A 14,822-nucleotide genomic window follows, 5' to 3' on the forward strand; every position below is an offset into this window, starting at 1 on the left:
CATCCCTTGGACATTCTTATATAGGAGCAGCAGGTTAGAAAAGTTAACAATCCGCGGCGTTACAAGGGTGTGGCTTAATGTCCTTGCGACGCCTGATGGCTGTAGAGAGCAATACACCTTCGTCTAAGCGAGAGTCCAGCAACCTGCGTCTCTCCAGATGGATATCGCATGGACTACTAAATCCCATCATCCAGCCTGCCAGCATGGCCAATCTGGCCATGCTGGTAGGCTCGATGGGACTGATAGTGATGAACATATTTATCTGGAGAGCTCGCAGAGTTCTTCAAAGCCCCTGGTCTAAAAAAAGGTGATGGGCTAAATTGCGTTAGGCCCTGTTCAAGCATTTATTCATTATCAATTTATTCAGAGCCAGCATTGTGTAGTGGTTAAGAGCGGTGAATTCTAATCTGGAGAACCGTTTCCATTCCCTCCTCTTCCACGTGAGCGGCAGACTCTAATCTGATTACACGGATTTGTTTCCCCACTCCTCCGCATGAAGCCTGCTAAGTAATAGTGGGCCAGTTCCAGTTCTCTCAGAACTCTCAGCCCCACCTACCTCACAAGGTGTCTGTTGTGGGGAGAGGAAGGGAAAGGAGTTTGTAAGCTGCTTTGAGACTCCTTATGGTTAAGAAAAGCGGGGTGTGAATCCAAACTCTTCTTCTTGTTCTTCTGTCATTGGCCATGTACATTATGTTAGTTGTGCCAGGGTCACGTGATGAGGAGACTTCATGCAAGACCTGGCGTAGCGGTTTGGTTAGAGAGTCAGACTAGCTCTGGACAGTATTTTAAAGGTAGAGAAAAGTAGGGTATGACTCCAAACTCTTCTTCTAAGAGCAGTGGCTAAGAACAGGTGCACTCTGATCTGGAGGAACCGGGTTTGATTCCCAGCTCTGCCGCCTGAGCTGTGGAGGCTTATCTGGGGAATTCAGATTAGCCTGTACACTCCCACACACGCCAGCTGGGTGACCTTGGGCTAGTCACAGCTTCTCGGAGCTCTCTCAGCCCCACCTACCTCACAGGGTGTTTGTTGTGAGGGGGGAAGGGCAAGGAGATTGTCAGCCCCTTTGAGTCTCCTACAGGAGAGAAAGGGGGGATATAAATCCAAACTCCTCCTCCTCCTCCTCCTCCTCCTCCTCCTCTTCTTCTTCTTCTTCTTCTTCTTCTTCTTCTTCTTCTTCTTCTTCTTCTTCTTCTTCTTCTTGTTCTTTCTTCTTCTTCTTCCTTCTTTCTTCTTCCTTCTTCTTTCTTCTTTACTTCATTTATTCTCCACCATTTTCCCAAAGCAGTTTATACGATTCTCCTCTCCCCCATTCTGTCACAACAACTACCCTGCAAAGCAGGCTAGGTGGACAGCGTGCGAGTAGCCCAAGGTCACCTATCGAGCTTCTGTGTCAGAGTGAGGATTCAAACCTGGGTCTCTTGGACCCTAGTCCACCATGCTAGTCGTTACAGCATATCAGCTTTCTCTCACCCAGTAATCTGTTCGTTTTCATGCTGCTTCCCTACCCTGCTCGGGAACTACTGACTAATCCTGGATTTCCTCAGTGGCAGATATAGAATGCCCCTAAGCCAGTGCAGCCATATGATTTAGGGCTGCAGCTCTTCTCTGGAGAACTGGGTTTGATTCCCCACTCCTCCACCTGAGTGGCTGAGGCTTATCTGGTGAATCAGATGTGTTTCCGCACTTCTACATTCCTGCTGGGTGACCTTGGACTAGTCACAGTTCTCTCTGAACTCTCTCAGCCACATCTGCCTCACAAGGTGTCTGTTGTGGGGAGAGGAAGGGAAAGGAGCTTGTAAGCCACCTTGATTCTCCTTACAGGAGAGAATGGTGGGGTAAAAATCCAAACACTTCCCTCTTCCTTATTACAAGCTATACCCTATGCTCAGGCGGGCCTCGGAGTAGGCAGAGCCTTCATTTTGCAGTTCTGCTTTCAGTCACCCTTCATAATGTTGGGATTATACGTGGGTGGCCCTCGAACGCATTCTCTCTCATGAGTGGTGGACATGGCTGCCCATTTCTCCCCCATGCAAAGAGGATCACCAAACCAGTCAGCGTCTGTACTGCAGCAGAGCCAATTTCCCCACCACCACCACCCCCAGCTTCGGCAGCCGCAGCTCCCCGTGCCTCCGTGCCCTTTCGCTTGGCTGAGCCCCCCTGGTAACGTGGCTCAAAGTGCAGCCGTAGCCCGGGCCACCTGGTTATTTTTCAGAAGGCTCTCCCCTCTTGCAAAGCATGGTTTTATTGCAACAGGCATTTATCTTTTTAAATGGCTTATAATCGTGGCGAGCGATCAGGTCGCTAAAGCGTGTTGCTCCTTGCCCCGCTTCGAGCGGCGCGCGTGTTTACTTTCTTCCCCCAGGAATCATCTGCTCTTGCCACGTTGCCCGGCAGCGCCACCTAGTGCGTCTCCTGGGAGCAAAACCTTTTACGCTACAGGAAGCACCTTAGGCTCACAAATCACTGCTTGTGCTCCGCCGGGACCGTCCGGACAGTCCTCTCTTGTTCGTTCACAATGGGGGCCAGCTTTGCTTTTCTTCTGCAGTTCAGTACCCGACACAGACCCTTGAGAGTGAAAGCAGACTTGAAATGAACGAAGGTTTCTAGTCTTGGTGGTATCGCTAACGGAGTTGCCAGGTCTCCCCTGGCCGCCAGCGGGGGATGGGGGGTAGGGTTGCCCACTCCATGCTGAGAATTTCCTGAATATTTGGGAGGAGGCCCTGTTGAGGTCAGGGACAATACTAGAACCAGGGGGCATACATTGAAAAATGCTGGGGGGAAGAATTAGGACTAATAAGATTGGTAGCCATAGATCGACTTCTCCTCCATAAATCTGTCCAAGCCCCTTTTAAAGCTATCCAGGTTAGAGGCTATCACCACCTCCTGTGGCAGCATATTCCAAACACCAATCACACGTTGCGTGAAGAAGTGTTTCCTTTTATTAGTCCTAATTCTTCCCCCCAGCATTTTCAATGGATGCCCCCTGGTTCTAGTATTGTGAGAAAGAGAGAAAAATTTCTCTCTGTCAACATTTTCTACCCCATGCATAATTTTATAGACTTCAATCATATCCCCCCTCAGACGTCTCCTCTCCAAACAAAAGAGTCCCAAACGCTGCAGCCTCTCCTCATAGGGAAGGTGCTCCAGTCCCTCAATCATCCTCGTTGCCCTTCTCTGCACTTTTTCTATCTCTTCTATATCCTTTTGCAGCAACTCACTGAAGGGTTGGAGCAACTCACTGAAGGGGGTAAGGTGGGAGGGGAGCACTGAAAGGGATAAGGTGGGAGGAGAGCAGTTGTTCCTTTCTGGGAGACCCCAACAGGGCTGGATCCTCAAACCGTGAAAAAGGTTGAGTCCTGCCTCTGCATCTAATGTGGATTTCTGTCTCCCTGGATTCTGAGTCGTTTTCATCCTGAAACTGCTGGGCGTCGTGTTAAGTGGCCAGTCGAATTAGATCAGAAAAGAGACAGCAGCCAGGGAACTTTTATTTATTTATTTTTCGAATGTCTTAATCGCCCTTCCCAGAGCTGGCTCAGGGCGATTTCCCCATCAAGGCCCATACAATAAAAGTGTCTCTGCAAATGAAGACCGTAAAATTGGGAAACCGAATGACAGCCTGAAATGTGTGATATAATTATTTCAGTTAGTTAAAACAGTCCAATTAAAAATTTAATAGATATTTAAAATTTAATAAATATCAATACCAATAACAGTCAGATCGTGGGCCGATAAATGACAATACTTTGCAGCTACAGTGGAGCGGTACATACCCACGGGGGATAGAGATGGAGCAGATTTGCCAGTGTCTGGAACGTCTGCCTGCTACCCTCGTCCGACTCCGAGCATCTGAGCGTTCCCGAGAACCTGCCTGCTTGTCTTTTTGCTGCCTGCCTGGAAGTTTTGCAAACAGGCCTCTGAAAGGGAGACGCCTGCAAATTTCTGGAGAAAGATTCCGGGGCCCGGTTCCCAAGGAGCAGCAGTGGCGTAAGAGGTTAAGAGCTCGTGTATCTAATCTGGAGGAACCGGATTTGATTCCCCGCTCTGCTGCTTGAGCTGTGGAGGCTTGTCTGGTGAATTCAGATTAGCCTGGGCACTCCCACACACGCCAGCTGGGTGACCTTGGGCTAGTCACAGTCCTTCTGAGCTCTCTCAGCCCCACCCACCTCACAGGGTGTTTGTTGTGGGGGGGAGGGAAGGGAAAGGAGTTTGTAAGCCCCTTTGAGTCTCCTACAGGGGAGAAAGGGGGGATATAAATCCAAGCTCCTCCTCCTCTTCTTCTTCTTCCTCTTCCTCTTCTTCCTCTTCTTCCTCTCCTTCCTCTTCTTCCTCTTCTTCCTCCTCTTCCTCCTTCCCTTCCTCCTCCTCCTCCTCCTCCTCCTCTTCTTCTTCTTCTTCTTCTTCCTCTTCTTCCTCTTCCTCCTCCTCCTCCTCCTCCTCTTCCTCCTCCTCCTCCCCTGTGCACTCAGAGCATCCCACGTGGCCCTGGCCCTCGTCCACCTCTTTTGTCAGCGGCTCGCTCTGAAATGGGAGAGGAAATGGGCCTGGCGCTCAGCGGGTGTTCCTGGAGGGCCAGGCTGGAGGGCTTGGAGTTGAGACGATTTAATCAGCGGGGGAGGTGAAAGCCAAAGTTTCGGCCCATTTTTTTAAAAAGAATCTCTCTGCCCCCTGAGTGTTGACTGCTTCGAGTAAGAGCCCTCTCGAGCCTCTTTGGAACGCATTGCAATGTGCTGCCGTCAATGGCCTGCGTTGCCTCTGATTTGTGTTCCTTGTCAGATTGAATAGCCCTGTGTTAGCTGAGCATGCTGCCCCCGCTAACATTTCTTCAATCTGCCTCTTGTGAACACCCCCCCCCCTCCAAATTGTTTTCTCGCTTACTGCTCTGTATGTTTTCATAAGTCACTCTCTGTTAATCACAGCTTGCCACCCTTTCAAAAACCTGTCCCGAAACGCCATCGCTGTGATTTTGGCGTAGGAAGTTAAGAGCCGCGTATCCTGTTTTCACACAGTGGCCGGAAGGTCTGCAAGCAGGAAATACCGGCCGAGGCCCCTCCCATTCTGGTTGCCCCCTCCAGCATTGATGTTCGGAGGGCTATTATTCCCGAGACCTGACCTCTAGATGGACAGGTTAGGCCAATCTAATCAGATCTCAGAAGCTAAGCGGGGTCCATGCAGGGCCATTCACGCACTTGTGGTCTCCTTTGTATGCCGTCCTTTTGAATTTGATTCTCAGTTATGCCTGTATTTCCCCCTCTTCAGAATTCACGACGCCACAGATCAGAGAAGCCCTGGGGTTTGTGAAGGCAGGCAAAGAGTGATTTTTCCTGCCTGCCAGCGCTAGGAAAACAAAGCAGGCCAATTTGCATTTTGTTTTCTACCCTCTGTTTATGCAGCAGCAGTTCCACCCACTCCCTCATCAACATTTCTGGGGAATTTGCTTGGGCTTTTTAAAAAAAATTGATAAAATTTTTGATAGAAACAGCTTTAAAAAACAAAAACAGGCAACAGCAACCTCTCGATCCAGAAGCAGGGGACAGACGAAATGTCAACTAGGCTCAGATGAAGCAATGAGGCACCTCTTTGTGTGTAAACAAAGAAACACAGGGAGACCCCACTAGGAAGCAGGCAGTAAGCGCACAAAGGATCCTGGCTAGTACTTGGGTGGAAGCTCACTAAGGAAGTCTAAGCTTACTGAAATCTGCTTTCTTAAAATCTAGGATGTGTGTATGAGTACAGTTAGCATCCCCTTTCCACTGTATAACAAACGCAGGAGAACATGATCAGTCCCACCTAAGGATCCTACCACTTCCACTCCACTAATCAGGTCATCATTATTGGTTAGGAGCAGATCTAAAATAGCCACTCCCTTTGTTGCCTCATTCATTCATTCATTCATTCATTCATTCATTCATTCATTCATTCATTCATTCATTCATTCATTCATTCATTCATTCATTCATTCATTCAATTTTTAAACTGCCCTCCCCCAGAGGGCTCAGGGCGGTGTACAACATAAATTATAAAACATTAACAACTATTACAAATTAAAACCATTTAAAACATCAACGGGAATTTCTGGGACATGAAACTGTCTGCAAGGCAAGAGAGGAATTTGCTGGGCCTTCTTATCTTGGCCGAGTTTGACTTCCAACAAATATCACAATAATTGATATCTCGTATTACTTCTCTCCTTTCTGAGAGTTTGGTCATCTGTTCCAGGAAGGCATCATCCAGCTCTTCAGACTGGCTTGGAGGCCTGTAATACACACACACACACCCCACAATGAGATCACTATTGGTTCTCTCCCCCTTAATTTTTACCCAGATGCTCTCAACCTGGCTTTCAGAATTTAAGTCATGGACATGCTCACAGATATAATCATCCTAACACCGTGGTGGCGAACCTTTGGCACTCCAGATGTTATGGACTACAATCCCCACCTAACATATAATGCTATTCCCCTCCTTTCCTAGTTGGTCTATTTTTCTGAAATAGGTTATACTCCTTAATTATTACATGAGACTCATCCCACCATGTTTCAGAGATGCCTGTTATATCATACTTGCTTTGCCGAATTAAGAGTTTGAGTTCATCTTATTTCCCATGTTCTGTGCATTAGTGTACAGACAGAGACATCAAGACCATGATTCATTCTGCCTGACTGCTTATTTAGGGTTGTTTCCCTCCCACTGTTGGGTTCTTCAATTATTCACTCTGTTCTCTCTATATCTTCAGACTATTATCTCTTGCACTTGATGAATCCTTCCCCACTTGAACACTGGCCCCCTCCCCCACATAACTCAGTTTAAAGCCCTCCTGATCAGGGTTATGAGTCACCTGGCAAAAATATTCCTGCTTACACCCATAAGGTGCAACCCATCCCTTGCCAGTAGTCCATCTTCATGAAACCGTGGACTATGGTCCCAGAAGCCAAAACGTTGCTGGCGGCACCACCTGCGAAGCCTATGGTTCACCACCACTATTCTTCTTTCCCTCCCTGGGAGTAGAGATGAAATGACAGCCTGTGCATCCAGACCCTACAGCTTCCTTCCCAGAGCCTCAAAATCCCTTGTGATGTCCCAAAAGTTACGTGTTGCAGTGTCATTGTGTTCCCTCGTGGATCAGAGCAAAAGGGTCAGTGGGCTTGAGAAATCTTGCCAGTCTCTTGTGACATCATTAATTTTTGCCCCAGGGAGACAGCCCACCTCTCAAGACATCTTGTCAGACCTGCAAATCCTTCTGTTTCCCTTAGTAGCAGGTCCCCTACCACCACTACTGCACGTCTCCTCTGGGGTCTTGCATGGGCCATTCCATGGACTGAGCTTTCTTTCACTTGCATGTTCACTGAGCCAGTACCATCTGCTCCACTCTGTCCAGGAAATGAGGAAATCCTCATTCTGCTTAACGGACTGAAGAGTAGATACTTGCGCCTCAAGCTGCCGGACCTTCTTTTTCAAAAGAGCAACCCACATTCTCTGGGAAAATAACAAACTTACCACAGCTGTCGCAGGTGACTGCAGCCGCTCCCTGACCATCCACATTCAGTAGTCTTACGTAGTACAGAAACAGATTTCTAGACCTCCTTTTCAAAAAGTCCCCCATCAACCCCCCCCTCCAATACAATGAGTGTTAGCCTTGCCTGTTTAGCCAAGCCCCTGTTCACTGAGCTGCAGGGACTGAGGCCTAGTGGCTGAAGCCTCTGCCTCCAATCAGGTCTCTAACTCACCTTCTGCTGTCTCCCAAAAGATTGGGAGATTTTATCTTACTGATAAAACTGCTTGTGCAGCTAGGCATGCTCCACTGCCTCTCAGAGATTGCTCAAAAGAGCTGGATGGCCGTTAAATAGAGCTGGCGACTCACCAGAAGCCCCGCCTCTCAGAAGCCTGAGGCAAGCATATGGCCAAAAACAAAAGAAGAACCTCCACACAAACAAAAACCCTCCCAAGCCCTCAAAAAACAAACCCACGAGCCCTCAAAAATACCCAACAGATTTAGTTTTAAGGTTAACCCCCCCCTCCAAAAAAGCTCACCTTTTGCTCTCTGTTCAGCTGCCCTCCGTTCCCTTCTTCTGCCTCTCAGAGTCATATCTAAAGCGATACAACAGTGGTGTAATTAGTTGGTTCCTTTCAACAGTATAAAATTTACAGCCGAGTAATGTATGAATAATCGTCTCCATATCCTTGGTGCTGCAAAAGTGTGACTCCAGCGGTATATTTGGAAACCTACCAGATAGCATAGCAGAGGGGAGGGCATCGAAGCAAACTCTAGAAAAGGCCCGGGGAAATTTAGGCAAAGTGATACATGGCTAATAGCCATATGATCCCAAGCACCCACCAAACACCCGCATCGTGTTTTTTACCGGGGCAAGGTTGGGGCAATGCAGAGGCGTATCGGGGGGGGGGGTGCCCAGGGACAACACCTTCTCTGGGCGCCCCCCCATACCCGCACGCCCCACGCTCGGGGGCATGGCCCCGCTCTTACGAACCTTGCTTTCTGCCTCTGTGCTGGCTTTTGCCGTCCCCAGGGCCTGGGGAGGGCAAAAGCTGGCCTGCACGGAAGCCGGGGCGCAGGGATGGGGTGGGGGCGAAATGGCATGTGCCCCAGCTGCACGCTGCCAAGCCGGCCCCCCCTCCACCCTCCATGCAGACCAACTTTTGCTGCCCCCCCACCTGCTGTTTTATACCTTGCGAGAGTATGGTGTCCTTTTACCGCTGTGCTATAGAGAGTGCCTTAACCTACTGCATCTGTGTATGGTTCTCCAGTTGCACAGTGGCGGATAGGAAGGCTCTCCAAAGGGTGATCACTACTGCACAGAGGATTATCGGCCGCCCTCTCCCCTCCTTGGAAGAACCCTATAAATTCCCGAAGCCTAAAGAAAGCCCAAAATATTCTGAGAGACCCATCTCATCCAGCACACTCTCTTTTTGAACTGTGACCATCCGGCAGACGATACAGGTCTATCAAAACTAGGACAAAGAGGCTTAGAGACAGCTTCTACTCTAGAGCTGTGGCTATGCTGAACTCCGCAGCTTCGTGTTGATGTGTTTGGGGCTGTGTAGGGATGGGTGGAGGAAGGGGAAAGTGAGGATGGGGTATGAGTCTGGAATTGTGTGCATCGAGGAACGCTGCTGTAAATTTCGTTGTGCGTGCACAATGACAATAAATGCTTATGCTTATGAGAGGCATGTTAGAGTGTGTGGCTTTGCCTAGCTCATTCAGTGAGTTTCCCGGTCTAGTGGGATCTGAAAACTGCATCTTCCCAGTTCCAATCTGATGCATTAACCCCTTCTTGGCGCTTGCAGTCTCAGCTAGCCCAAGAATTCTCCCAGGAAGCGCGGGAAGCAGATAGACTGCCTCAGCTCTGTACCATCCCTTGAACACGAGAAGGAGATAGATTATGTCTATGTGGGACTGCAGGGTGTTTGTTGGGGGGGGAGGGAAAGGAGTTGTAAGCCCCCTTGAGTCTCCTTACAGAAGAGAAAGGTGGGGTAGAAATCCAAACTCTTCTTCCTCTTCTTTATCTCAATATTACTTTGGCTGTGGCTAAATTTCTGGCAGCAGTGACTTTTACGGAAAGGTGGAAGTAGAGGATTGTATAAGATTGTCCTTACTTAGGTGGCCTGGGCTAGCCTGACTTGTCAATTCTCAGAAGCTAAGCAAGGTCAGCCCTGGCCCATATTTGGGCAGGAGACAGTGGGGCGCCCCACTGAACGCTTCTTGCCTTGAAAACCCCATGGGGTTTGCCATAAATTGGCTGCGACTTGACAGGAAGAAAGAATATTTAGGATTTATTCTGTCAGAGACCGCTGGGGTCATCAGATTGTTAAGGGAAAGAAAGAAAACACAAAAAGGGTGCCTTTCTGCAATGCCAGACAGCTTAATTGTGGATTGTACCACTCCCATTCAGGCATGGGGGGGTGGGGTGGGAGTTGTCATATCAGCGAAGATGTCCTTGGTCTGTTTGCTTTGATGTTCCTGTTCAATTGCCAGGAGGCTGCCGTTCTGCTTTTATCAGACTCCTGTCTCATGTGATAGCTTTTCCGAAAGCCTCCTGAAAGCGTTAACAGAACACAGTGAAGAGATGCGATCTTTTAAAAAAACGTGGTTTTTGAAAATCCCTCTCTCAAGGGTAAAAACGCATTTTGCACCCGCTGGAGAGGATGGCAAGGGAGTTTGCATGCCGGAGGTAGTGATTAGAAGTTCATAGAATAATAGAGTTGGAAGAAACCCCCGAGGGCCATCCAGTCCAACCCCCTGCAATGCAGGAACAGACCACCAAAGCACTCCTGACAGATGGCCATCCAGCCTCTCTTTAAAACCTCCAAAGAAGGAGATTCCACCACACTCCAAGGTTGTGCATTCCACTGTCGAACAGCCCTGATGGTCAGGAAGTTTCTCCTGATGTTTAAGTGGAATCTCTTTTCCTTCACCTTGAACCCATGACTCCTGGTCCTAGTCTCTGGAGCAGCAGAAAACAAGCTTGCTCCCTCACCAACATGACATCAGATATCTAAATATGGCTATCATGTCACCTCAGAGAGAGAGTGTGAGAGAGAGTGAGTGTGAGTTAAAATAGTTTTTGGTAGCTGAGTCCACCTAAGTGAAATTTACTCCATGATCTATGTGGGAAAGTAGCTGTTTATGATCGTTCCTAAAAATGCCTGGCTAGACCAGCCAGACCCTTCTTTGACCGGCTATCCTGAGGTCATCACATTTCCCAGCAAGCTTTCTTATTTTTACTTTTTATTTGCTTTAAAGAAGAAAAAAAAAGGTTTCAGCTACTTTTTTTTACATGGGCTGAAGGTACTCAAAGTGGTCCGCAGTAATATAGCAACGGCTGCCAAATATAAACACAGCCTGTTGAAAAACGGACCCATCGTATTGCAAGGCCCAACGTGGTATAGCGGTGAAGAGCGGCAGACTCTTAATCTGGAGAACCGTGTTTGTTTCCCCACTCCTCTACTCGAAGCCTTCTGGGTGACCTTGGGCCCAGTCACGGTTCTCTCAGAACTCTCTCAGCCCACGGGATGGCAGGCAGTTGCAAAACCACCCCTGAATGTGTCTCGCCTTGAAAGCCCTGTGAGTCGCCATAAGTCAGCTGTGACGGCGTGTGCAGACGCATATTACAGAGGAAGTAAGGGGTTAGAAAAGGTGTCCAGAAACCATGGTTATGTAATGGACTGACCACCAAAGACCTGATGAAAAGGCCCTTGAGAAGCAGCTCAAAGGTGCCAGGCAGCCAGGGGAGGGGTAGCTCTATAAATCTGGGTGCGTGAACCGAGGAGGAGATGAAGAAGAAGAGGAGCAGGAGGAATTTGAATTTATACTCCACCTTTCTCTCCTGTAAGGAGACTCAAGGTGGCTTACAAGCTCCTTTCCCTTCCCCTCCCCACAACAGACACCTTGTGAGGCAGGTGGGGCTGAGAGAATCCAGAGAGAATTGTGACTATTTCACGGTCACCCAGCACGGAAACACATCTGGTTCCCCAGATAAGCCTTTTCCACTCAGGTGGAGGAGTGGGGAGGTGGCCTTGGGCCTTTTGGGTGGCGGGGCTGGCGCAATCCATTTATGCCAAGTTGCTCTGCATCAAACCCAGTTCTCCAGATTAGAGTCCATCCGCCACACTGGTGTGGATCCGATAGGCTTCCATGGAGGGCAAGGAGATTTTCTGGACAAAGATGCCACACAGGTTCCGATGGTGGTGGGATTCAAACAGTGGCGCCGCTGCATACACGCACCTCCAGTCCCTATTGGGCAGGGAGGTTGCTTTAGTAACCCCTTCTCGGCACTCAGAAAAAAATTAGTAACCACTAATTAGTAACTAACTAATTACTCATTTTAGTAATTTTACTAACCATTAGTAAAATTAGCGAGAACTGGTTGGATCCCACCTCTGGGTTCCACTGCTGTATCCTGGCAGCCTGCCCTACATTGTTTGCAACACCCAGAATCAGTCTCATTAGGTGACCTAAGCATATCAGGTAACCCAAGGGGATGATTGCTCAGGTTTCCTGAGCCCAGACTGTGAGGGCTAATACCCGTGTTTCCCCGAAAATAAGACAGTGTCTTATATCAATTTTTGCTCCCAAAGATGCGCTATGTCTTATTTTCAGGGGATGTCTTATTTTTCTGTGTTCTGTTCGTCGGGCATGCTTCCAAGCAAAAACGTTGCTATGTCTTACTTTTGGGGGATGCCTTATATTTCGCACTTCAGCAAAACCTCCACGGCGTCTTATTTTCAGGGGATGTCTTATATTCGGGGAAACGGGGTATGAAATGTTCGCAAAGTAAAACAGATGTTTTAAAGCCATTTAAATCCACTCCACTCCCTTTCCAAATTTTACACACACATGCACACGCACACGCACATGCATATATACATATACACACATATATACATATATACATATATACACACATATATATACATATACATATATATACATATATATACATACACACACACACACACACACACACACACATATATCATTAGACACACATGGCCTTCATTCATCTAGCAAAATGGGCGCCTGGCTCATAAATTTATGTATTCCATTCATAGCCCCACAATTTTATGTGGAAACTAAAAGTTACTTCCATTGTTCTCCTGTCCAAAGAGTGTTTGTTCTCAAATGTAAAACCCCCATTAGAGAGTAAGTTAGTATAATGGCGTGTGTGTGGGCCCTATTTAATTCTTTCGCCCAGCCAGTTTCAACGGCCAAGTGAAGATTTGAATCTGGGTCTCCCAGAAACTCGCCCCACCCAGGTTAAAAGCCTTTAACGAGCCACAAAAGTCTTTGTTGTTCTTTGCCCCTTGCAGGGAATGGGTGCTGAAGAGCTCGATTCTGATAGCCATGTCTGTTTACACGTTCCTGCGCCTCATCGTGGACCACCACGGCTCCCCGCCGCTGCAGGCCCTGCGGCAGAAGGAGGTGGATTTCTGCATCTCTCTTCTCCGGGACCGGGTGAGGAAACCCAGAACACTTCCTTCTGAAGTGTATTCGTTGTCTTTCATGAGCCTCTCCCTTCTCAGGGGTCTTTCTCCCTTGGTCCCAGCCTCGAAACATGTCGCCCTTTATACCTACAAAATCTCATACTTTCGGCGTGTTGTTGGATGCTGTCGTGACAATGACCTCACTCTTTTTATTATTTACTGTGTTGGTATGTTACCTATGCCTTCCACCAGGGAGTTCAGTTATACAGCGTCCTTGGGGGAATAATTACATTTTACCCTCGCAAATAAACTCATGAGGTAAATTTGGCTGAGGTAACCCAGGGAACTGTGCAAGAACCATTGCTTTCACATCCTGCATGTGAGCTCCCAAAGGCACCTGGTGGACCACTGCAAGTAGCAGAGAGCTGGACTAGATGGACTCTGGTCTGATCCAGCTGGCTTGTTCTTATGTTCTTATGTTCTTCTTATCTTTGTCTGTTACGCCACACGGTTACGCCAGACATGGGCTCTCAGACTAAAAGTAGATTGGAGAGGGGGGACCTTTTTAAATGAGCTTTCCCCCAAAGATTCAGTAGGGCAGCAGTCTTAAGAACATAAGAACATTGGAAGAGCCCTGCTGGATCAGACCGGTGGTCTATCTAGTCTAGCATCCAGTCTCACACAGTGGCCAACCAGTTTCTCTGAAGGGCCAACTAAAGGAGCAGCAGTGTCATAGTAGGTTAAGAGCAGGTGCATTCTAATCTGGAGGAACCGGGTTTGATTCCCCGCTCTGCCGCCTGAGCTGTGGAGGCTTATCTGGAGAATTCAGATTAGCCTGTGCACTCCCACACATGCCAGCTGGGTGACCTTGGGCTAGTCACAGTTCTTCGGAGCTCTCTCAGCCCCACCTACCTCACAGGGTGTTTGTTGTGAGGGGGGAAGGGCAAGGAGATTGTCAGCCCCTTGAGTCTCCTGCAGGAGAGAAAGGGGGGATATAAATGCAAACTCTTCTTCCTCTTTCTTCTTCTAATAGGACATAGTGGGCTTCTCTCTGTGTTGCCTTCTGGCACTGGGATTCAGAGGTTGACTGCCTCTGAATATGGAGGTTCCCTTTAGTCTTGATGACTGTAGCCACTGATAGCTAAGAAATGACCTAGAACAGCGGTGGCAAACCTATGACACTGCGAGTAGCAGAGTGCTGGACTAGATGGACTCTGGTCTGATCCAGCAGGCTAGTTCTTATGTTCTTATGTTCTCCAGGAAATATGCCCAACCACCTTTTAAAGCTCTCCACGTTCGAACTGATCAGAGCTTAGGCCCCTTCCGCACGTGCAGAATAATGCTCTTTCAGTCCAGTTTCACAATTGTTTACAAGTGGATTTGGCTATTCCGCACAGTAAAATCCAGCTGCAAAGTGGGTTGAAAGTGCATAATTTTGCACGTGCGGGAGGGGCCTTAGTCCTGACATAACCTTTACAGGGGGATGTGACTCGTACTTCCCTCCAGAACCTGGGGTGGGGGGCAATTTGTATACAGACCCCGCCATGCCAGGCAGACCGGCCAGCCCCACATGTTGGCTTCAGTGTGATGAGGATCTCTTTGGCAACAGGCCGTAAGGATAACATGCAGCAATGTGTGACAGCGGAGGCGTGGCTTTTGGGATCTGAATGCTGGTGCTTGGCCTTGGCCCCTGAGCTTTGGATTCCCGGGGCTGCCCCTGGAAGAGAAGAAAGTGGAGCCGCAAAATTTATAGCTAGGCTTGTTTGTTTTTACACCGGCAGTAATTTTTTTCGAGAATAGCAACTGACCTTCTCTGTGGTCATTTCGCCTCTTTAGAATTTTCTGTCTTCAAAGGGTGGCCGTCTACCTTTCGAACCTTTAGGGG

At 48.4% G+C, this 14,822-nt stretch overlaps 1 protein-coding gene across 1 annotated transcript in view; it reads left to right on the forward strand.

The window, feature by feature from the left end:
- INTS3 (integrator complex subunit 3) overlaps positions 1–14,822 on the forward strand; it is a 140,349-nt gene that overhangs the window by 46,325 nt on the left and 79,202 nt on the right. The window contains 2 exon segments of the mRNA XM_048503365.1: positions 1–29; positions 12,824–12,968. The exon segment at positions 1–29 is cut by the window's left edge and continues 35 nt beyond it. Coding sequence (XP_048359322.1) covers positions 1–29; positions 12,824–12,968 — 174 coding nt within the window.

Source organism: Sphaerodactylus townsendi, linkage group LG01 (genome assembly GCF_021028975.2).
Source record: "Sphaerodactylus townsendi isolate TG3544 linkage group LG01, MPM_Stown_v2.3, whole genome shotgun sequence".
Lineage (NCBI taxonomy): Eukaryota > Metazoa > Chordata > Lepidosauria > Squamata > Sphaerodactylidae > Sphaerodactylus > Sphaerodactylus townsendi.